This window comes from Agrilus planipennis, unplaced genomic scaffold (genome assembly GCF_000699045.2).
Source record: "Agrilus planipennis isolate EAB-ADULT unplaced genomic scaffold, Apla_2.0 scaffold5, whole genome shotgun sequence".
NCBI classification, from domain to species: Eukaryota; Metazoa; Arthropoda; class Insecta; order Coleoptera; family Buprestidae; genus Agrilus; species Agrilus planipennis.
Window position 1 is genome coordinate 1,165,591 of NW_020442468.1, and position 26,336 is coordinate 1,191,926.

The following is a 26,336-nucleotide window of genomic DNA, read 5'->3' on the forward strand; positions in this document are numbered from 1 at the left end:
TTATGTATGAAATCTTTACTTTTTTAAAATTTTATATTTTTTTCTTCTAATGTTTATTATAAATAAAGTTTAATTCCCGTTGAACCGGTTCAAAAACCGGTTCACGTATTTGTTTCGGTTCGGTTCGAGTTCCGGTTCAGCAGAAAAAAAACGTTCCGGACTCCGGTTCACGGTTCGGAAAAACAAGCCGGTTCGTTCCGGTTTTTGTTCCGGTTCGGGTTCGGTTCAAACCCTTGTTTATAATAATACATATAAAAATTCGTCAAAAATTAGAAAAAAAAATCAGCAATTCTTTTTAATTTTTTTTTCAATACGTCAGCCAATTCTCGTTATCAGAAATCATCTTTAGTTCCGGAACGCGTTCCCGTCCAAAAAGGAAGTACCGGAACGACGTTCCGGACCGTTCCGGCTCGACAACACCACTGCCTTTGAATTAATGTTGTAACATAGTAATTTCAATATTCCCATAAACATAATATTTGTAACAAGTTTTAAAGATCCACACAGATTCTTTGTTTAAGTTTGTCTTCATCAACTTTGAAATGTCCTTAACCAAATGTAGATTTACATATCTAATTTTGGTAAGGATTTTTTAAAATTTGAAACGATCACGGAAAGTAATGGTCGTCTACCAAGAGTCGTAGATATCAAAAGATTGCGCCTGTCACTTGGGAATCTTTCGTATGAGAGCATTCCTCATTAGTCATTACATTGTAAACGGAATAAATACTGAGAGTATTTTAAGTGCCTGGTAGTAGTGTAAGTGAACCCGATTGCGATATTTATTGTCGTTTCGATGGCAAAAATGCTACTCGGCTTCTTTAATCCCATCTTGGAAGCGCGCGTTTTTCTTAAAAAATTTGTAATTCTAGTTGATGCCATCTGTAAAAGCAAAACTATTACTAACAGCCACTTATAACTCTCATAAGAATTACAAAACGGATTGATAGAACTTCAGCAATCCAAGCATGTTCGACGGGTATTCACCCAGAGGCGTATCTGTCAAGCTACCAATTTCGCAACATCTTGTTTGCTAAACGATCTATCTATGTATTTGATGCCGATAAAATCTGTCTGTCTTACTTTCTCATTTTCCAAATACACGTGAGAAATAGCCATAGAAACTAGAGGATGGATGACGTATATCGCAAATGATAAAGGCATTTGACAAGTGTAAAAAAAACATGAGATATTATTATAAGTGGCCGATTTTAGGTATCTAGGATGTCAGATAAATCAGGACGGAGGGAGTTGTAGGGATATAAAGTAGAGGGAAGCGCAGGGCCGAGTCGCCTTCAATAAAGAGAAGTCAGTTCTATGCTCGCGAACGGTTAATTTAGAGAGATATTAGAAAGAGTAGCAGAACAGAGGATTCCATGGAAGTCAATAAAAAATAGGTCAGATAGGTTGGTAGGACACCTTCTCAGGCATGAAGGTCTAGTCAGAGACATATTAGAGGCAGAAACGGAAGTTAGGAGGGGTAGAGGTAGACCTAGATTAGATTACTGTTAGCAAATAGTTAAGGATATGGGTTGTTCTAGCTTTAGGAAAATGCGAAGCTTGGCACAGGATAGGAGAGTGGAGGTGCCTGTCCAACCAGTCTTGGAACTGACGACTTTATGATAATGATGTAGATGATCAGCTTCTGAGTAGACCTTTATGGGGATAAAATGAAATGACCCGTCCTATGATGACATTTAAGATGGAACATTTTTTCTTTTTGGATACAATAAAATTAGTTGAATCCACAATTAGTAGCAAATCTCTGTAGGTTTCTTGCACCCCTTGTGATTATTTAAAATCAGGTTTTAAAAGAAAACTCGAATTAAATGCAGAATTAATAAAATTCATCTGATGTTACGACTGAAATAAGTATTGAAATTCTTCGAGTTTACGCCTTTCGATTTTCGATTTGACTTGATAAACGTTCCGCCACTGTGAACAAAGGCAGTACCATAAGGACCTTAGTAAATACGCGTCAGTGCAACGGCAGATATCTCATAATTCTGCGGCAAGATTATCTACATTCTGAGCCTGACATGCGGCTATTGTGGAGTAGCCGGAATGATCGCAATCTTACCATAAAAGAATATTCACACACACTTACACATGTGTTGCTTAATGTTTATCAAATGCATGGAGACGCGAGGAGCTTTTTCCTCGAAATAACTGCAACTCTAACGACCCCGTTGATGCATTCTGTCAAATGTGGAAGAACGTCAGACCATAAAATGCAACAAACCACATCCACTACTGACGTAGGACGGACGCGAAATCATGATCAACATTATGCACATATTTCATCCTTTTCGGAATTAGCAGGTTACTAATTATATACGACAAGTATCCTAAGGTTGTGTGGGATCTCAAAATAAAACGGTTGACTCGGTAAACTAACCATAATTTTAATAAGCAAACAAAACAAAGTAACATTAAACAGAAATAAACCAGATAAATTCAAATAATGAAGAGCTCATAAACAAAATAAAAATGAAGTAATATTTGTAACATATGTTCAGACACGTCGACGCAAGTATTCACAGCAACAACTACACTACTACTGGGGTAGTCTCTGGGCCTCCGGCGTATGAATCTGCGCTCTGCAGTTGCGCCCTATCGATCAAATGATACTTTTGGGTGTTTCATTCCCACCAGCCACTACGCCGGAAGGTAGGGAGGAAGGCTCCCTTTCAGGAATCGTGGGAATGGGTGGGTGGTGGTTAGGGTGAGAAAGATGAGACGGACGAGATAAAAAAAAACTTTTGGATGTTTCATTCCCACCAGCCAGTAATGCTGACAGACAGAAGAGAATGAAATATAATCTGTGGAATATTATTGCCTCAGCATTTGTCTAGGTGATCCAAGAAAACCACAGAAAAACTTGGACCAAGGCAGACAGACCCGAAATCAAACCGACATCCTCCCGAATGCTAAGCAATGGTCTAAACCTCTAGGCCATGCAGCTCGGTGATGGACGAAATGAATACAGAAGAAAATGATAGATTATCTGTAGAATATTACTGCTCCAACATTTACCTAAGTGATCCAAGAAAACCACAGAAAAACTTGGACTAAGGCAGACGGACTCGGAATCCCGAATGCTAAGAAATGATCTAAACCTCTAGGCTATGCCGCTCGGTCCTATCGATCGCTCGGTACCATACATATGTATTTGCAACCCTTTCCCTTAAACCCTTACTCTAACAACCTCTAGGTTTCTGTCTCTCACTCTCTTACATTCCCATGGTTATGTCAAGGATACTGAAGTGATGTTTTTTCAAACTAATTTCTACGCAAATAAATAGTTACAACGGTGAGACCAACTCTTAGTAAAATAATGAGAATCTTCAAAGTGGAATAATATTACTTATTGTCTTCCGTCAACATTCATTCTGTATTGCAAGTAATAGATACTAAATTGTACGGTGAAGCATCCAACAATGTCAAAATATACTTTTAGGTAGTTACTTCTAGTTTCTCTACAACATGTAGCTTTCGTTTAGTGTTGGCTTGTTAGTCGTTATTGATTTTGTAAAACGAGCCCTATTTTAAAGGAGAAAAGACAAAAGGAACTCGTTAGATTTTTCTTATACTTCGGTGACGCGGTACAAATAGTTGTCTGTTCTCACGCTATTCGAGGTACTATATTATATATCGGGGTTAGCTCCTCTACTTATCCTCCGTTTCGTTGTAATTATAATCGTAACTGCTCTCTTAATTGGTTCGAGAGAACAGGAGGCCGCGCTTTACGATCTATTGTGATTGTTTCGTCCGGCGAAAGAGCGAAAAGAAGCGGATCTATCGGTTTGACAGGCGATAAATCTCCACTTCCTAAGATGGTGGCCGATCGGACGAACGCATACATACCCAGTTGCTTATGAGATGCGGAAAAAGACTTTTTGCACACACTTCTTATATAGAGCTACGTACACAGATTGTTACTGTTGGAGATACTTTGTCGGACGTCCAGAGCAAAAAAATTTACACGTTAAACACTTTCTGCCAATCTGCAACAATCTTGCATGAAGCTGAAACTTGTTTATTTACCTGTTTCCTTCCTTTGAATCGCATCCTGCCAACAATTGGAGATCCTTTGCGTTTATAAACGTGACCCTGGATTTGGTCTTAATGAGGATTTGTATATTAAGTGAAACAAATGGAACTAGAGGAGCTGGAGATAGAAAAGCGTGTAGAGAGGCAAACAAAAGAAGAAAAGAATAAGGAGAATCGAAATGGAGTTAGAAAAGAAAAGAAGAGAAGAAAAGACACGAAACATAATAATGTTTGGAATAGAGCTAGACGGGAACTAGGAAAAGAGGGATTTGCGAAGGATTATAAAAGAGAAAATGGCGTCGAAGACAGAGGTAATGGAGATATGGAGACTAAATGGAGATAAAGAAAATATATGAGGCAAAGATGAAGAAATGGGAAGATAAGATGTAGATAGTTAGAAATGGTAAACGACCGAAGGGGATAGAGGCATATACAAGAAATCACATGGCCATGGAAGAAAGAAGAATACAGAAGATGTTAGAGCGGAACGTAAAAGATAAAAAATGGAAAAAGCGGGATATGAATAGAAGATAAAGATGTTATAGAAGTATAAAGAAAAATGGATATAAATTATAACTGGGATATATTTGAGGCAATAAGGGTAGGAAAAAAGGCAGGGCTAAGGGAGGGATGATTGTGGGGTTAAAGGAATTGACTAGGGGAATAGTGATGATAGAAGGGTTAGGCGGAGGAAAGAAAGAGGGGGTGATATTTTCCACCTATATCTCGGAGGAAAAAGTTGGAGATAATAGAGAATAAGATAGAAAATGTAAAAGATAGTAGTGTAATGTTAAATGTATAAGTTAAAGATATAATAAATATTGTACTCTATATTAAGATTGGCTGTAGAAGTTAAGTGACATTTCTAGATATTGAGTCTTAAGTCTTATTTTTGGATGCTTCATCCTTGAAGACAAACAATTTGGAGTTTCAGCAGTTGGGGTTAGATCGTAGTTCTGAACGTCAAATGGTGGCTCTTTAACCTTACTCTTCTATTTTGGCGCCTTAGTTCTTGATTAAATCTTACAATTAATTCTTTCGCCACTTGATCAGCTCATAGTGCGGCATGTTCAATCATGGTTTCTCATTTGGTGGCTCAGTCCCAAAATGGTCTTACATTTGGAATAATGGAATTTAGATGTTGCAAAAGATTGAAAATCGTCCTTGATATGCGAAAGTGTTACATATGTATAAGTATGCCAGTGAGCAGAAATTCCAAAATTTCTTGAACATGAGCTAGTCCTTTCACATGAAATTCCAATAGCAAAAGTAGTTTGTGATATCTGGTCTTGAATCTAATGCTGTTCACGTCTAAGGCATTTGACCGAAAATGGACTTAAATTATTGTTGACAGGAATCATCGGTTCTAGTGTTTTATAACACTGGCACCATCCGATTGATCAGGCACCGTTTAACTGTTGTAACCAGTTTAGCGGCGACTGATGTTCGGGTGTTTGTATTAATGGCTGTCAACGGCCATTCGTTTTCAATTTACATGGAGCGCGACTTCCTGTGAATTGGCGTGTCGCGAATGTTTTATTATTATTCGTTCTTCACTGTTCCTCACAATCACTCGGCCGATCCACCTGCTTCTCCTCTTCCTCGTTCTTCTTCATCGACTGACTGGATCAGGTCGTGGAATCGCCAGCTGACCGGCCGACTGGATGCGGCTGGGGCGGTCAGCGGCGATTCTTATCGATGCCGTTTTGTTATCGTAAATTCAGACGCCTGCCGCTCTAGCTATCGCCTACTTTGTGATTTAAAACGTTTTGGAACGTCGCATCCAAGTCACTTTATTGGTAGCCGAACGACCACCTTCCGTGAATAACTATTGTTTACAATAAAACAAGTGTCTCCCTATCGCATTATCGCCAAGCAACGTGCTACTCAAGTATAATATAAAGTTCTTGTAACTTTACATGCGCTTTGAATAACTTAAATATCAGTAATTGTAAAAAGCATAAATAAAAAAAATGATGATCTCTACTATGTCTAAATACTATATATAAAAGAAATTATGAGTGCTGGCAGCNATTTTCTTCTAATTACTCTAGATGTTTGATATCATATTTCAAATTTCCTTTGATAGGCTCCCCGGGGCAAACCTATAAAGAAATCGTATTAACCGAAGAATTCTTTTAAAACGCGATACTCGTTCAAGTTAGCAGTTGACTTTGATTAATGTCGAACTTATTCTTTTAATAATTGGCCTTTGCAGATGCCCCATTTCTTGTTGTTGTTGTTGTGTTTTTTCTTCTTTTCATTATTCATTGCTTTGCTTTTGATTTGTTGTTCCTTTTGTAAAACGATTGCGGCGAATTCTTGAGAGCGTTTGTTCTGTTAGAATTCCTCTCGATTTATAGGGATAACTGTAGCTGTTACTGTACGTATTTATCTGGTTAACGTGGTGATGACAGGAACTTATTAAGTTATTGAATACACACGATTGAATTTAATACACGCTCGATAGAAAATGGAAAATAAAAAACCTTTTAATTACCTAGGCTAAGTGTAACAATAACAGGTTTTTCTATTTGTGATTGAAATAATTTTCAGGCAGCTTAATATATTAGAATACAATGCTTATAATAACCAACATGTATGGAAACTTTACGTAACTTAGGAGAAAGGAAATTGATTTGAGGTTATAGTACAAGACTTGGTCGTGTTGTATGACTGCTTTTCAAAATTAGTAAATAAATGTTATCCTATTTTATATTAATTTGTATTGGGAACATGGCATCTCTAATCGAGAAGAACTATCTCCAAAATGCCAACAGAAGATCCGCCACGTCGTTATGACGTCAAGGAAACAACAGTTGATGCAAATGAACTAACTGCCTAAGACAATTAAACTAAACAATAAAAGAAAATTAAAGTAGACTATGCTGCTCACATTTGTACTGAAGACGTAGATACTATTCGTGAACCTAGCATTTATTTTAAAGCTTTATTCAGTTTTGTCAATAACTCTTAGAATCCATGACCGAATTTATAAAAGGGCATTTGGGACCGGTGCCCAGGAACCTCACAAAGTAAGGGTCAAATGTGTGTTAGTAGTTCCCATGCTATGTCCAAATATCAAGATTTCCTCTCTCTCTTACCTTCTCATATTCTTATTTCACGTTTTAGCTTATCCTTATATTATTTACTTACTCTCACGTTAATTCCTCAGTTATTCATCCTACATGAATCATGACCTGCCAACTGTTCCTTACTAATCCAAGGCAAGGTCATGGGGAAGACCTTCGAAGGCGACAGAAAAACCCAAATATGAGAAGAAACCGTTAAAACACATCGGAAAATTTTTGGAAATATCATCAGTATTTTGTATTAATCTTCTAAATCAGTCTAACATCCCCCAACATTATTTGTGTTTATCAATTCCTTCAAAATTATTATTTACAATGACGAGAACTCCGTCAAAACTTGATGAACTTTGTTATGAGCAAAAAGCTATTTCCACAAAAACATCTACAATTTTGGTAACTCTAAAATTAGTTCATATCCATCTAGAAGTGATAATCCACTGTAATAGTACGAAAAACATCAAATATAATTCAGTAATTCTTGACAGTTCCAAGTAACACAGCTAGCTGCCGATGCTTTTCGGGTAGGTTGCATATTACCCAACAAATATAAAATTATCTATTGATGAATTGGACAGCAGAAAACAAAACTCTGAAAATTTAAATGGTACCGCGTTTTCAATTTAATTTTGTTATTGTTCGTTGCCTCTAACGGTACGATTGCTTGGTCATTCCTTGAACGATTCCAAACGATGTTTGTAAACATAACAGTGGCCTACTTTTACTCCAATCGGAAACCTCTCGGCAATTACATAACTTTATTTTACAATTAGATTCCATATGTCCATAATGTCCTGTCGTCCATTAAAGTAAGTAGAAGTTTCAGTGATGATTATTAATATGCGTCAAGTTCGACGCTCGCACATGAGTACCCGTTTGGTTACATGCGTGCTCATTGTGGAAAATAATCACGAAACCTAACGTTTGGTATACAAAGTAGATGTTAATATTAACCAAGAGGTAAACAAATTGATCCATGATGGCAGTTGTCGTTTTCTTCACCGGAATCGAATGTTTACTTTGCAAATTATCGGCAACATGAAAGCAGGTCGTGTGGGTGCCGGTTGCGGTATGCGGTTAGCGTGTACCGAAATTCCAACCAGCACTTGCTTTTATCTGTATTATGTGTTATTCATGTTACAACGGACGCAGGCATCAATTCAAAAAATTATTATTTATTTCACAGTATTATCCTTACACGATATAGAAACTTTTTATTGGAATTTTATCATCATAAGGTCGTTAGGCGCAGGGGCGGCCTTAACCATCGGAAGGTTCCGGGCGGGTAAATTTTTGCGAGGCCCTGGTCTTTGTGGAATTAATTTTAATGATGAAACTTGAAAAATGCAAAGTGATTCATAAAAAAGTTTACAGTCTTAAAATTGTTTACCGAAAATTAAAAAAAATTGATAGACAAAGATAGCAAATTTGCCGTTTCTTTTAAGACTATTAAGAAATTCAAATAAACATTAGTGGTATATACTATTACTACCTAATATTTTTCTAATTAGATTGTTGTGGGCGTGTGAGAGGCCCCTGCAAGAGCGAGACCCCGGGCGGTTGCCCTGTTCGCCACCCCCAAAGGCCGCCCCTGGTTAGGCGTAAGACTGGTTGGATACGCACTTCAACTCTTTCCTATCCTGAACTAATCTTCGCATTTCCATAAAACTAGAACAACCCAAATCCTTAACCCAGTGGTTTCCAACTTGTGGGGCGCGCCCCCCTAGGGGCAAAGCGAGCATGCAGCTGTTTCCAAAATATCATTTTCGAATACAAACCAAAAAAGTCGAATAGGTGTCAAAAAAATGAATCAGCAAAATAGGTATACGTAATCCACAATCCTCGCCGCGAATTTTTCGGGTACAAATGCTAAAACATCCATCCATACTCTTGCTGGAATATCAGTGGAGTATTTATGAAATTAGATTTTTAGAAAAATTAAGGGGGCGCAACAATTTTTTTTTAAAGGGGGGCGCAGGTACAAAAAGGTTGGAAACCACTGCCTTAAACATTTGCGAACACTAATCTAATCTAGGTCTACCTCTACCCCTTCTAACTTCTGTTTCTGCCTGTAATATACGCACTCTTTTTTTTTCTAACGTTTTCTCTATTGTTACCCGTAAAGCTAGAATGGCCTCTCGCATTCCTCTATTTCTTCTAAACCCAAATTGATCTTCCCCTAATAATTCTTCCGCCCTTTTTTCCATCCTCTTCTGTATAATTCTAGTTAAGATTTTTGACGCATGAGAAGTTAAGCTAATTGTTATAAATGCCTCTCTTTTTAGGTATGGTTACTACCACGTTCCGTTTATAATCGTCTGGAATTTTCCTTGTCTCGTAAATGTGACTAACTATTTTAGAATGTTTTAGAATTTCCCCCTGTATCCCATCTACACCTGGCACCTTATTATTCTTTAAGTTTTTTAATGCTACATCGAACTCTTCTCTCATGGGACAACCTAACTCATCTATCTCCACACTATCTTCCTTCTCTAATACATCTCCTAATTCATGGCCTGAGTATAGGTTCTCTAAATATTCTTTCCATATATCTGCCTTTTCGGCATTTTCTATCAAAATAACCTCTGCCTCGTTTCTTATATTATTACTACTGTACCCTACATCTCTAAAATTCCTTTTAATTATAAGCCTTATTGGTTTTACCTACTAATAAAATTTACCACCTATTTTATTTCTGTTAATGCCTCTTTTTCAAATCGCAGAATTCATGCCATGTACCTACCAAAGATACCTTCGAACAGTGGTGTTGTGCTAATTTTTTTTTACCGGAACGCATATATATAATTATATAGACAGGGCCGATCCTGGGTAGGCCGCCCTTTGTGCGGTCTCATGTCCCAAATTTGACGACGACGGGGGGGGGGATTTTCCCCAATTTTCGCCCGTCGCCAGGATCGGCCCTGTTCACGATTCGGAAAAACAAGCCTGTTCGTTCCGGTTTTTGTTCCGGTTCGGGTTCGGTTCAAACCCTTGTTTATAATAATACATATAAAAATTCGTCAAAAAATAGAAAAAAAAATCAGCAATTCTTTTTAATTTTTTTTTCAATACGTCAGCCAATTCTCGTTATCAGAAATCATCTTTAGTTCCGGAACGCGTTCCCGTCCAAAAAGGAAGTACCGGAACGACGTTCCGGACCGTTCCGGCTCGACAACACCACTGCCTTTGAATTAATGTTGTAACATAGTAATTTCAATATTCCCATAAACATAATATTTGTAACAAGTTTTAAAGATCCACACAGATTCTTTGTTTAAGTTTGTCTTCATCAACTTTGAAATGTCCTTAACCAAATGTAGATTTACATATCTAATTTTGGTAAGGATTTTTTAAAATTTGAAACGATCACGGAAAGTAATGGTCGTCTACCAAGAGTCGTAGATATCAAAAGATTGCGCCTGTCACTTGGGAATCTTTCGTATGAGAGCATTCCTCATTAGTCATTACATTGTAAACGGAATAAATACTGAGAGTATTTTAAGTGCCTGGTAGTAGTGTAAGTGAACCCGATTGCGATATTTATTGTCGTTTCGATGGCAAAAATGCTACTCGGCTTCTTTAATCCCATCTTGGAAGCGCGCGTTTTTCTTAAAAAATTTGTAATTCTAGTTGATGCCATCTGTAAAAGCAAAACTATTACTAACAGCCACTTATAACTCTCATAAGAATTACAAAACGGATTGATAGAACTTCAGCAATCCAAGCATGTTCGACGGGTATTCACCCAGAGGCGTATCTGTCAAGCTACCAATTTCGCAACATCTTGTTTGCTAAACGATCTATCTATGTATTTGATGCCGATAAAATCTGTCTGTCTTACTTTCTCATTTTCCAAATACACGTGAGAAATAGCCATAGAAACTAGAGGATGGATGACGTATATCGCAAATGATAAAGGCATTTGACAAGTGTAAAAAAAACATGAGATATTATTATAAGTGGCCGATTTTAGGTATCTAGGATGTCAGATAAATCAGGACGGAGGGAGTTGTAGGGATATAAAGTAGAGGGAAGCGCAGGGCCGAGTCGCCTTCAATAAAGAGAAGTCAGTTCTATGCTCGCGAACGGTTAATTTAGAGAGATATTAGAAAGAGTAGCAGAACAGAGGATTCCATGGAAGTCAATAAAAAATAGGTCAGATAGGTTGGTAGGACACCTTCTCAGGCATGAAGGTCTAGTCAGAGACATATTAGAGGCAGAAACGGAAGTTAGGAGGGGTAGAGGTAGACCTAGATTAGATTACTGTTAGCAAATAGTTAAGGATATGGGTTGTTCTAGCTTTAGGAAAATGCGAAGCTTGGCACAGGATAGGAGAGTGGAGGTGCCTGTCCAACCAGTCTTGGAACTGACGACTTTATGATAATGATGTAGATGATCAGCTTCTGAGTAGACCTTTATGGGGATAAAATGAAATGACCCGTCCTATGATGACATTTAAGATGGAACATTTTTTCTTTTTGGATACAATAAAATTAGTTGAATCCACAATTAGTAGCAAATCTCTGTAGGTTTCTTGCACCCCTTGTGATTATTTAAAATCAGGTTTTAAAAGAAAACTCGAATTAAATGCAGAATTAATAAAATTCATCTGATGTTACGACTGAAATAAGTATTGAAATTCTTCGAGTTTACGCCTTTCGATTTTCGATTTGACTTGATAAACGTTCCGCCACTGTGAACAAAGGCAGTACCATAAGGACCTTAGTAAATACGCGTCAGTGCAACGGCAGATATCTCATAATTCTGCGGCAAGATTATCTACATTCTGAGCCTGACATGCGGCTATTGTGGAGTAGCCGGAATGATCGCAATCTTACCATAAAAGAATATTCACACACACTTACACATGTGTTGCTTAATGTTTATCAAATGCATGGAGACGCGAGGAGCTTTTTCCTCGAAATAACTGCAACTCTAACGACCCCGTTGATGCATTCTGTCAAATGTGGAAGAACGTCAGACCATAAAATGCAACAAACCACATCCACTACTGACGTAGGACGGACGCGAAATCATGATCAACATTATGCACATATTTCATCCTTTTCGGAATTAGCAGGTTACTAATTATATACGACAAGTATCCTAAGGTTGTGTGGGATCTCAAAATAAAACGGTTGACTCGGTAAACTAACCATAATTTTAATAAGCAAACAAAACAAAGTAACATTAAACAGAAATAAACCAGATAAATTCAAATAATGAAGAGCTCATAAACAAAATAAAAATGAAGTAATATTTGTAACATATGTTCAGACACGTCGACGCAAGTATTCACAGCAACAACTACACTACTACTGGGGTAGTCTCTGGGCCTCCGGCGTATGAATCTGCGCTCTGCAGTTGCGCCCTATCGATCAAATGATACTTTTGGGTGTTTCATTCCCACCAGCCACTACGCCGGAAGGTAGGGAGGAAGGCTCCCTTTCAGGAATCGTGGGAATGGGTGGGTGGTGGTTAGGGTGAGAAAGATGAGACGGACGAGATAAAAAAAAACTTTTGGATGTTTCATTCCCACCAGCCAGTAATGCTGACAGACAGAAGAGAATGAAATATAATCTGTGGAATATTATTGCCTCAGCATTTGTCTAGGTGATCCAAGAAAACCACAGAAAAACTTGGACCAAGGCAGACAGACCCGGAATCGAACCGGCGTCCTCCCGAATGCTAAGCAATGGTCTAAACCTCTAGGCCATGCAGCTCGGTGATGGACGAAATGAATACAGAAGAAAATGATAGATTATCTGTAGAATATTACTGCTCCAACATTTACCTAAGTGATCCAAGAAAACCACAGAAAAACTTGGACTAAGGCAGACGGACTCGGAATCCCGAATGCTAAGAAATGATCTAAACCTCTAGGCTATGCCGCTCGGTCCTATCGATCGCTCGGTACCATACATATGTATTTGCAACCCTTTCCCTTAAACCCTTACTCTAACAACCTCTAGGTTTCTGTCTCTCACTCTCTTACATTCCCATGGTTATGTCAAGGATACTGAAGTGATGTTTTTTCAAACTAATTTCTACGCAAATAAATAGTTACAACGGTGAGACCAACTCTTAGTAAAATAATGAGAATCTTCAAAGTGGAATAATATTACTTATTGTCTTCCGTCAACATTCATTCTGTATTGCAAGTAATAGATACTAAATTGTACGGTGAAGCATCCAACAATGTCAAAATATACTTTTAGGTAGTTACTTCTAGTTTCTCTACAACATGTAGCTTTCGTTTAGTGTTGGCTTGTTAGTCGTTATTGATTTTGTAAAACGAGCCCTATTTTAAAGGAGAAAAGACAAAAGGAACTCGTTAGATTTTTCTTATACTTCGGTGACGCGGTACAAATAGTTGTCTGTTCTCACGCTATTCGAGGTACTATATTATATATCGGGGTTAGCTCCTCTACTTATCCTCCGTTTCGTTGTAATTATAATCGTAACTGCTCTCTTAANTCGCAAATAGTTAAGGATGTGGGCTGTTCTAGTTTTAGGGAAATGCGAAGTTTAGCTCAGGATAGGAAAGAGTGGAGGTACGTGTCCAACCAGTCCAAAGACTGATGACCTTATGATGATGATGATGATGATGAGTCCACTACTAAAGAGCAACTTCACATCAACATTATCAATGAAACGGATTTTGGATGATCCCATAAATTCTCAGACGACTTCTTCCTTTATTGAAGAATGTGAGCATCATGGCTGATAAGAGTGATGATCGTCCAAGAATGTTGAGAGCAAATGAAACTGCAGCGATTCGAACTATAGTTATAAGAAGAAATACAAAAGCGGTAATAAGATTAATGAATCTAGATCAAGCAATAACGCGCGTTCAATTAATATTTCCTGTTCAAACGTTAATCTCGGAAAGGATTTCTGAACAATTTTTTGACAGAAAAGTTCAAAGTGAAACCACGAAGTGGAATCGTGTGTCCTATCGATGCAAACCCGTACCGGAAATTGTACGTGGTAGAAGAACCACAAGAAGAAGATCATGATTCGGTTCGTAAATTAGTCATCACGAAATCTGATTAGTTGCCAACAGTAATAACGCTACAGAAACAATTTAATGTTGGTAATTATAAGAAATAAACGAGAAATTCATGAGACGTGAACTGTGACGGGAATGAGCCAAGAGAATTTTATAATTCTATAGGCAGTTTTTGATTTTCTAGTCCGATAACGAGATGCCTCATACATAATATTTATAATAATAATAATTATAAAGACCTTCGATTGTTTATAGTTGAAAGCTAAAGTAATATTATGAAAAATAAGATCCTAGTCCTACATTCCCTTTCTTAAAAGTCATACATTGCGAGTCATGGAAATCATAACCTATATCATGAACATGATGCCTTAGAAAACGATACGACAGACGCCATATGTAATTTTATATATGATAGAAGAAAAACGAACTGAACTCAGAAGGTGTTGGAGTTTAATTGACCAAAAGCTTTACTGATACATGAACGACTTAGTAAACAATAAGACAACACCCCCATGTCTTAAGGATCATAAAGAAAATCATTAAATATAAAAAATCTTTAAACTTTATTTGTTTTTACACACATCTAACAATTAAAAGTTTTCAGTATTATTTTTCGTCTAGTATGACAACAGTCAGCAAAATTCTTGAGGTATTTTTGTGGTAGCCATGTTTGTTACCCAGAAAGGGTAACTACCTATAAACAGAGCCTGTTTGATCCCGTTTACAGTCGTTGTCTATATTCAACCTAATACGTGAACGTTTTACTTTACTGTGTATTGTTATTTTATAAAAATGGTACGAGGCGGTAAAAGCAAATGAAACAAAGCAGGCAGTGGCGGTCGGGCTAGAATCGAACTGAACAAGTCCTCCAGTCCGGAATGGCTCTCTTGATGTAGGAATTTCCATGTACCGTAACCGCCATTATGTATTCTTCTTGTTAAACAGAATTATAACCTTGTTAAAATAATAAGGCTCTAGGGAGCGGGGGTGGATATTCATGTTTAACGTAAAGTGCCTCCAGTTTCTTCGTCATTGTATTTGCAACGAGTGGGTGTTTGGAATAATACCAAACAAACCCATTTGGATAACGACGATACAATTATCGACTCAACGCATTAGAAGTCGAGGAAGATAAAGAAGAAATCTTCTGATTATTTCTAATAAATAATAGAATAATACGTTGTACATGTATTAAATTACACAGAAAAATTATTCAGGTGCTGAACAAGTAGGCAATAATACTAAGTCTTAACATTTTTATATATACAGTACTAATACTGATGAAATTTGTTACATTTATTCGTATCAAAAGTATGACCATCATATGAAAAATAGAATAAAATTTTGTATGAGTTAAAGTGTCGCTAAAAAAAGTACAGAACACAAACATTAACTGTCGTATATGATTTGATGCAAATGAACTAACCAAATTAATGATTAGTTATATATATGCGAACAATAATCTAATCTGGGTCTACCTCTACCCCTCTGAACTTCCGTTTCTGCCTTTAATGTCTTTGACTTGACCTTCATGCCTGAGAAGGTCTCTTACCAACCTATCTCGCTTATTTCTCATTAACTTCCATAGAGTCCTCTGTTCTCCTATTCTTTCTAATACCTCTTCATTTTTAACCTTCTCTATCCACGGTATCCTCATCATTCGCCTGTAACACCATATTCATCTGCAAATCTAAGAAAACTACTCTTTTGCGCCTCTATATCTATCCCTACAGTTGTACTGTTTTTAATGATGTTAATCACGTCTTCGATGTGTAGATTAAAAACTAGCGGTGACAGTGTGCATCCTCGTCAGACTCCGTTCCTAATATTTACTTCTCTAAGGAAAGGATAATAGAAAAACTTTATAGTGCAGTAGAATCGCTTAGATGATACGATGTAGAAGTAGTCCTGACCCGAAGCACAATTTGTCGCACGCTGCTTGTCGCTAATGGTATTTCCCATTTAATTGTACTTGTGATATTCCATGACGGCAATAATAGCAGTAATGGTAAATACACGAGATTGACGTTAAGATATTCGCTACAAATAACTTTGCAATTTAGTACAGCTCTGTGTGGAAAATGAGTAGCGCACAGTATTAGCAAGTGACGAACATTGAACGAAGAAACATACGTTAGAATTAAGTACCAATTACAAACGCTCGGTATTTAATTATACAATGATAATTGAGTTTAGTTCAATTGCATCAAGATTATTTTTTACCTCCTCTTCACATCAAAACACCTTGAAAACCAGAAATTGTTTTCAATATGGGACTAGCAATTTTCTATTGAGTTACTCGCAAAATAAAACAACAGACACCAACCGTGCTTAAATATTTTATAACGTTATCAACAATTACTTTTCTTTCCTTTTCAATTGGTAAAATGGGTAGAGTCTCAGTTTTGATTTTGGAAAGCTTCCTTTTCATGAAACAACCAAAGCGCAAATAACCAAGAAAAATCTTGGACTCGAAACAGACTCAGAATAGCTACATTTTACAATAAAAGTACTGTCGACTGAACCACCACTTGGTATGATCTTCTAACGCCTTCCAAGTGGCGTCGTAGTCATAAATTCTCCAAAGGATTGTCTCCTCCGAAGAAAAATTATGAGATTTGAAAAAATACCACCCTTCGTCTGTTGTCTTTAATCTCACCTTGGTGTCTGACACTTTGGGGTTCAGGTTATTACACATTTCTGACAAAAAGGAAAATAACAATTGCTTACGGAAGTATTTAGTTGTAGATTCATAAAAACATGTTAGCCCATGTTCTCAGGCTAATATTTATTCAGAGATAGATTATGGACCTATCATGCCATTACACAGGGGTAGATAGTAATGCTAATTTACGAGCCATCCCTCTAGATGAAGGGTTGTATTGAAATTAAAACTTTAGAACTAAAGCTATTTTTCATATTGGTAAGTTGACAAAGCCTGCGACCATATTTACTATTTGACGTTTCTTTAAACTTTACAAGTCAGAAACTGCTCCCCTTATAAAACAAAAGTCGTAGTGTAGTGTAATAAACATAATCCAGAAGTAGATGAATAGCATCAGTGAATTAATTTTTGAATTAACTTTACCAACTACAGATAACCCCAAATTAATGGGGAAAAATTGTTGCTACCATCACTTCAATGGGTCGGCAATCGAACCTGGACCTCTAGTTTTATGCATAAGTACTCTACCATTAAGCTGCGAGGAGATAACAGCAGAAACACTGATGATACGTACTTAAGAATAGGTTGTTGTCACCTCCTCGTGGCTTTTGGTAGAATATTGGAGCGTAAAAGTAGGGTCTCGGGTTTGATTTTCGGTTAGGGAATGCAAGGAGCAACAATTTTTAGGTATCTGTAATTCAGTAATGCATTGAATTCGACCCTACAAAAATTCAAACTGTTTTTCATTACTAGTTCAATAGCTTTTCAGAAAGGCTTGCCCAGTCGCTGTCGAGATATAATCTACGTTCACGTTGTCAACGCAGCACTACCACCGAGGATTTCAGCCGCAGTAGCTGACGAAACGTCTGGATAGAATAGTTCACTTAGACCACGGCCCTATAGCCCGAATCTTTATTCTACTATGGATTCCGGCCGTGAAAGCCTTTGCTCTCATAAAAGGGTTGTTGTTTTAGAAAATACTACAAATGGCGCAGTAAACGCCATCTATAGCACGATGCTACATAGCAGTGCTACAGGTGGCGTTTACTGCGCCGTTTGTAGTATTTTCTAAAACGCACTGTCAAGACAGCAGGTAAAAGTTGGTCTGTGTTCTGTTGGAGCGGCCTGCGACGCGCTGATGAGATTCAAAAAGATCGAAATCGCGTGTCGACAGAATGCAGACCACTTCGAATTATTTTATTCGGGTTGTTGTTTGTTTGATAGGCATTTGGAGAGGATTTCTCAACGTTGTAGGTTGTGGCGTTATTTACTTTAATGGCATGCTGAATCACGTGGTTCCGTTATTGTTACAAATTATCAATTTTGATATGCTATTTTACGTTCGTAACACTGTGTCTCAGTCTGCAGGAGCAAGGTATACATAAGTAGTAGTAAAAGAAGTTTCCAAAGCAATATTCCGCATGTTCCCGTCGACCCATTCCCAGCAGAATGGCGTGATTATGCGATGTAAATAAAATTAAATAATATCGTAAAACTGAACGGACACGGCCAAGGCATCCGAGCGGCGGGAGCGGAACTAGAAAATGCTTTTTGAATACCAAATTAAACGTTTATTTGTAGTCAATTTAATGGTAATTTGCCTCGGTAAATATATCGCGATCATTTTATAAATAAGCTGATCTCGCCCCAAGACAAAAAAAAAAAACGCAACGTCTGATATGTAATGACGCGAGCGATCGCATCCGATACGACGATTCCTCTCTTCTGCTCTTCAAGTCGCTCAGGATTGTACACCTGGCAGATTATCGTTGTCAGATTTTCTTCAGAAACTTCCTTTCTGACATCGCCTTTAAAAAGCCATCTGACAACATTGAGACGAATGCACTCACTAATTAAAACCAGCTGAGATCAGAATCGATCATATGTATCTCCGCAATTAGTTCAGCAAATTACGGCAAAAAGTAAAACAGCAATAAACACGTGGCAGGATTACTTTTTTACGCTTTTGTATATTAAATGTGTACGTACTGTTCGTTTCAAGAAGTTAGATGTATGCCCCTTCCCTTTATTGGGATACGCCGTAGCATAATTCCAAATTCAATCATATTTGTCTGCCGAGCTCATTTCTCCACCGATCATCGAGCGAGAACTAGACAAAAGTGTACAGTACCATTTGCAAAATTATTTAAACTGCTCGTTAAAATTTAAGAATATGCTTTATTTAAAAGCATATTTAGCCAAAAATAATAACAAGTGAAATAAGTTAACGTTCTACACACTTATAAAACTTTTGCTTTGATTTCTATTGTTAATTTATATACATTTTTGTTTTAAGAAATTGCTAAACATTTTCGTCTAGTACTGTACAGTTCTAGCGGATCTCCTAAGACCGCCTATCGAGAGCTCTGCTCGTTCAAGCTTGTTCCAACTATTTCTGTCTTGCTCACGCCTAGTGTGTATTCTTTCTATGTTCGCGCAGATTTCTCCAAGGTCACAATTCTAAGAAATTGAAATGGACTGTACACGAAGGTACTTCACAATTTTAGTAACAAAAAATGTCATTTAATAAACGATTTGTACAGATGTTAAGTAATAACAAGGAGGACGACACAATTAGTATACTAATATTTGTACACATTGCCGCAATGGTTTACCTTAATATGTTTGTAATACTTTCGTGACTTGGTTTATTAACACGAAAATATTAATAATCTCTGTTTAATTCTCGAGGTTAAGGTTGTTAAGTGTGTATGTTTGGAGCGCGGCGATGTACGGGTGCGAAACATGGATGGTGGGGGCGGCGGAAAAGAAAAGGTTAGAAGCGTTCGAAATGTGGTGTTATAGGCGGATGATGAGGACACTGTGGATAGAGAAAGTTAGAAATGAAGAGGTATTAGAAAGGAGGTCTATGGAAGTCATTAGTTAAAGATGTGGAATGTTCTAGTTTTAGGGAAATTAGAAGATTAGCTCAGGATAGGAAGGAGTGGAAGTGCGTGTCCAGCCAGTCTTAGGACTGACGACCTTTTGATGATGACGCATCTTGTAAACCATAGGGTCCAACAATTGTTTAGAATATTTTTGTGTTGAAATAGATACCTATGTTTCATGATAATAATGAACCTAAATCGGAGAATTCGCCAGTAGCTTCGCGTTTGCCATGTTATCATGGAATTGAACACAGTAGCAGCGTTTCAAAACACGTGCAATTGTTTAACACTTAGTTACACAGACGACGTTGCCGTTTGCGTATCTTTTTCTGCGAATGAAGTAATAAATTTAATCAATTAGCTCGCCTTTGCAGTTGCACGCTAACAACCTGAGAATTCTTTGAGCATACAAATGAATTGCATCTCGTTACGAGACGATTTTTTGTCTCTACAGAGATTTCACTATCGGACAGCGTCCTCAGATAACTAATAAAATAGTACGTAGATTATATTTAAATACAGATGAAGCAAGAAGTAAACTCAATCACTTACTTGCTTATCTTATAAAAAAAGGCATTTAATCGTAAAATCCATAAATTTCATACTGAAGAACCAAAGCCACTCAATATCTTAATGACATTATTGCAAAATGGTTAAAAGAGTTATGCTCTGAAAATGGACGAAATGGAGGCTATAGGGGATGATGGTGTTACGTATCTTTAAATGATATTCCCATTATTTATTATGAGGGACTGAAAATTCTTCTAGGCATCCCTCCCATGTTTTTATTTATTAATAGGGTTTTATGAAAATGGAAGTGTCTTACCTAAACACCCCGCAGTAAGAATGCAAAGTATCGAAACCTTGGTCGGGAGGTACGACTCGTTCGAGAAACCTTGGCGTCAGAGCAAGAGATGCAACTGCTGCCATGAGCCACTGGTCACCCAGTTCTCCAGATTCCAACGATAACCGACATAAGTCCCCATTGTTCTCACTCATGAAACGAGGTCTCGTGCACATTTCCTGAAAACAAAACAGAACAATGATCCATCAACGGTTTTAAATAAATTAGACAGACGGTGTAGACTTTTAACAAACAAAAATTCGAAAACTATGACCGTTATATCATTTTGAAAACCGGAACTTACAAATAATGACATTAAATTCCAAAAATTGAGTTTTGAGTTTATGATATTGTTTCAGAAGAGGAGGTAAGGCTTCTCTAGTTTCTGTGTTCCTCCTTAAATGGTTCATTTGGTTTTTTTCTTCATTTACTCTTATTTGTGAGATCATTTTTATTGATCCCAGTTTGAATGACTCTTCGAACACCAAGAGAAGATTGAAGATTATTGACATTATTAATACTCAATCGTATTGATCCCTATTTGAATCACTCTTCGAATACCAAGAGAAGGTTGAAGATTGTTGACACTCTTAATACTTAATCGTATTGATTGCAGTTTGAATGACTCTTCGAATACCAAGAGAAGATTGAAGATTATTGACATTATTAATACTCAATCGTATGGATCCCAGTTTGAATCACTCTTTGAATACCAAGAGAAGGTTAAAGATTATTGACACTCTTAATACTTAATCGTATTGATTCCAGTTTGTATGTCTCTTCAAATACCAAGAGAAGATTGAAGATTATTGACATTATTAATACTTAATCGTATTGATCCCAATTTGAATCACTCTTCGAATACCAAGAGAAGGTTGAAGATTATTGACATTATTAATACTCAATCGTATTGATCCCAGTTTGAATGACTTCGAATACCAAGAGAAGATTGAAGATTATTGACATTATTAATACTTAATCGTATTGATTCCAGTTTGAATGACTCTTCGAATACCAAGAGAAGGTTGAACATTATTGACATTATTAATACTCAATCGTATTGATCTCAGTTTGAATGACTCTTCGTTGAAGATTATTGACATTATTAATACTTAATCCTATTGATCTCAGTTTGAATACCAAGAGAAGGTTGAACATTATTGACATTATTAATACTCAATCGTATTGATCTCAGTTTGAATGACTCTTCGAATACCAAGAGAAGGTTGAAGATTATTGACATTATTAATACTTAATCCTATTGATCTCAGTTTGAATGACTCTTCGAACACCAAGAGAAGATTGAAGATTATTGACATTATTAATACTTAATAGTATTGATCCCAGTTTGAATGACTCTTCGAACACCAACAGAAGATCGAAGATTATTGACATTATTGATACTTAATCGTATTGATCTCAGCTTGAATGAATCTTCAAACACTAAGAGAAGATTTAATAAGTTTTTGATCAACATTCTGTCTGAAGTACATTTCGATTTGAAATTGGATAGGTGGTGAGTAAGCCCATATCTTCCAGAATCCTAAGCATTGGTTTAAACCCATAATAAGTAACCCCTGCTCAGTATATTGATATAATAAATTACCATACAGCAATAGCTGCATCCATCTAATTTCTAACTCATTTTATTCCTATTGTTAGGAGAGTCACCATTGCTTATTTATTTATAAAAATAAATGACTCAAATCTCTAAATGTTTTTATTGATTCCATACTTACTTCCCGTCTTTTTATGACAACAATAACCGTGTTATTCTCCTTAATAGTTTCGGCTCTCACGCTTCCACAATCGTTTCGTGTTTCTACAGCTTTCTTGTATCCATCATGTCCGTTTCCTTTTCTTCTTTTTCTTTTTTTTGAGATTATAACTTCGTCCACATACTTGGGACGTATGTACGTATAAAACAATCGGGTCTTGGTATAATTGTTCGTGTTCAAAGTGCAAACACTTGTCGAACAATGGTTCTGGGCAATCATTGTTTGCTCGTAGAGAAAACTGGACCGCCACAGTTGGACAGGCAGTTAACAGACAGACGTGCAATGACCCCTTTGACACGGTTGCCAATTTAAAGCGCAATTGAACCGGACTTGATCGATGTTAAGTTCTGTTTTCAATTTTCTTGCTGTCCGTTGCTTATATTTTCTTATTTGTTATTATTGAACGAACGGCCCGGCTCCTCCGTTGATCTGATGTGAAGCAGCAGCAATTTGATATTAATCGGCAATAACGAAAGTGATTCGCTAGCTGCTGTGCTTTTGCAGGCGGTGGATGAGACGATCTGATTTTCATTACGGATCGGACAGGAGAAATGTTTCTATTAATCGATTGCAAAATTATTATCGAACAATAAAGGAACCTCTAGAACGACTACTTTGAGATCTTGGCAGATCGGTAATTGAAAATGCATCAAAAGGTGTTTTCAGATACACTAGTGTCTTCGTTATATAAAAAAGCTCGTTAAGGAACGGAGTGGGGTTGCAAATGAATCAATTAAATTACCTTTAGGTCCTGAGGGCCAGGAAGATCGGGAAGATTTCAACCAGGATTGTAGTTTAAGGATCATAGTCTTCGTCGGTGTTTCCAATTAATAAAAAATCCTGACAATTCTTTCATTGTGTAAAAAAAGAGAATATAAGAGTCAATAATTTTTACAGAAAATTGAGAAAGATTTCTTAGAATCTGTTAAAATGACGTGAAGTTCAAGTAGGATCCTAGTTTCAAGAGTCCATCATCATTAGTAAGAGTGAAGAAGAACTGTGAAAAGTAGAAGGAAAAGAAGCACTCAATGAAATTGTTTCAAAGGTCGGAAAAGTGTCAGTATCACTTATAATTCTAATTCTCAGTCTTCAGGATCATTTAGCGAATATATTTTATGAGATTATGAAACTCAGGAAGTCTACAGAATATTGGAAAAAGTTCCTTTATACTTGGTATAATAACCAAAAAAAGTTCGATGTGGAGAAGCTTTTTGTTCTAGCCGAACAAAGGGAACGGAAGCGAGTGACTAAGTAGAAGAAGAACAAAACCCGAAGATCAACGATAAAATCATTAAATCCTTGTAAACTGCGTGTTAAGCAATCAATAAATATCCAGGTGTTAAAAGAAGCGGATGGGATGGCGTTTCAACTGATTTTATCTATTGATAACCGATAAAAATTGCGCAATTTATACGAAGCGGGAGCTTTAAAGCTGTCACACGTGGAGTTACGACGCCTTCGGAAGTTAACAGAAAGCCGACTTTTAGATTTAATTGCTAACTTATATCGCCTAACAGGCTCCTTCTTCTCTACTGGTAAATTATCTAATCTTTAGTTTATTTGTGCGTGGGTACGACCGCCTCCCCACCTTTCCTCTGCATGGAATCGTTCTCCTCATTTACCACTCCGAAGTCTTTACGATTATTTGGAAACAATGTTTTCCCCGTCCTATTATTATTATTAACCCAATCGGCGAATTCTATCGCGATTATTCTACTACCACGAATGAACAATCCACGATCCGGACATAAAACATTGCACAATTAAGTTGAGAGAATGCAATTGCATATCTCTCCTGCATTACCGAAGCAGCCAACATTTGCCAATGGACAAAGCACTTTCGAAACGCGGTTAAAAAGTTGCTACAGGAGGAAATTAGTTTTCATTACTATGTAGATCCTTAAGCAATCCATTGAAAAATAAGCAAGATGTTCACTTATACCTACAGTCGACAGACTGATCATCGTCTTGAGCTAATCTTCGCATTTCCCTAAAACTAGAATATCTTGAACTATTTACGTATAGTAATCTAATCTAGCTCTACCTCTACTTCTCATATACCTCTGACTAGACCTTCATGCCTGAGAAGGTGTCTTATCAACCTATCTCGCCTATTTCTTATTGACTTCCATAGAGTTCACTCTTTTCCTATTCGTTCTAATGCCTCTTCATTTATAACCTTCTCTATCCACGGTATTCTCATCATTCGCCGGTAACACCACATTTCTAAGTATCTAGCACAAATTTCTGTGTTAACTATTAGTGCTTAAAATACTTTAAATTATTATTCTACATTAATAAATAGTTCAGCTTTCAAAAAACGATGTTCAAATTTTAAACAATTGAGTAATATAATTTAAAGTTTAGTAACTAATCCAACTTCGAATTCAAGAGCACGTTATAGTACCTATAAAATGGTTGTTAATTTTCTACTGTGTAAACACCAACCATGCAAAACTGGTGTTTCAAAAATAGTTTTCGAACTATGTAAAAAAAACTTATGAAGACTCCAACAAGATATAATTCCTCCAAAAATTCAATTCCTTTTTTTGACATTTTGACGATCCCAAAAGATACCCTCCTTTACAATAACTGACTTTTAGGGTACCTAAGTATTATTAAATTGCTTGGAATTTATAGAATCCTAAAGCAACTTCAGGATTCCTGAGAGTCCTCAGCCAGGTTTGCTGTAACTGTTTAGTTGTTTTGAACACTTACATGTGGCCTCATCCAGATAATTGGTTGCAGGGAGGGTTTTTTATGATGGTAGAGTGCCTTCACTCCCGTAGGAAAATCAGGATCTTCATAAAGAGTCCCGCGTTCCCTGCAGCTTCTCCTCACTGCTTGGTAATTACTTCTATTTCTTTGATTACGCTCTGTAGTGCAATATCTGGAAAGAAGAAGTAAAACAATTAATAATCATAGTTTAAATTTAACTTTTGAAACTCCCTCATAGTAAATATTGGGATTTTATTGCTTCTATTAATCACTATTAGATCTACAGAGCTGTAATGTTTCTTATTTTATGTTCGGTACTTTGGCAATTAAAATGGTTTTTGGAATTAACCAGATGGACCCACTAATTCCTTATTTTACTAACAATAAGCTGATTCATATTTTGAATAAGAGGAAAGCCTAAGTCGATCCTTGAGACCCTACGGCCGATCCTTATGCGATTTCTTCAGAAGAGAACGGACCGTTGGGATTCTTTTTATGTTCATAAATCATTCTAATGTTACATGGTACCATTGACAGTCGGTTTTGAAATGTTTACACGCAAAGTCCGGTTGTCACTTAACCGTATCCGCCGCGGACTTGTAAAAAATTACTTTGACATTGTCATGCACCATGGAGACAGAGACGGGCATGAAGAATGTCGAACAAGCATATCAGACAATATTTGTTACATAACTGTCCCGTCTGACAATATCCCTCTCTCTGTAACGCATGAAACGTCGGCCTGTCTCGCATGAAAAAAAGTCCGTTCGAAATGCGGAACTTCAACTGTACGATGCACTTGTTACTCGATTATTATTATTATTATTATTGCAAAACGTTTTAGACGAATTATTTTCATCGTCATAAAGCATTCTATGTATTACGGTACAGTATCGTAAACTTGCTAAGGAACGAATTTCGATACAGTTACTGACGCGCACATATCATTTACTACGTCAGTTGGTTAGATAATTAAAAATTAACAATATTTTCCACATGAGTTGATAACACTGAATAAATAAGTTAATGGTTCGTGTATGACATTAGTATTTTAATGTACAAAATAACGGGAAGTTCTAATGGATTGACGGTCCATAATGGGTATAACATATTGTACGAAGAAAAATAGAATTACGCATTGGAAAAAGTCAAGGGGCAGTGACACTCATCATCATCGTAAGGTCGTCAGTATTAAGACTTGTTGGACACGCACCTCCACTCTTTCCTATCCTGAGCTAACCTTCGCATTTCCCTAAAACTAGAACATCCTACATCCTTAACTATTTGCG

At 36.9% G+C, this 26,336-nt stretch overlaps 1 protein-coding gene across 3 annotated transcripts in view; it reads right to left on the reverse strand.

Moving 5' to 3' along the window:
- The window catches only part of LOC108736377 (calpain-9), a 120,982-nt gene that overhangs the window by 17,179 nt on the left and 77,467 nt on the right, over nt 1-26,336 (reverse strand). For all 3 annotated transcript variants that reach the window (XM_018468782.1, XM_018468791.1, XM_018468798.1), the window contains 2 exons: nt 25,048-25,219; nt 20,534-20,730 (listed from right to left, as the gene is read on the reverse strand). In XM_018468782.1, coding sequence (XP_018324284.1) covers nt 20,534-20,730; nt 25,048-25,219 — 369 coding nt within the window. The remainder of the gene's footprint in view (nt 1-20,533; nt 20,731-25,047; nt 25,220-26,336) is intronic.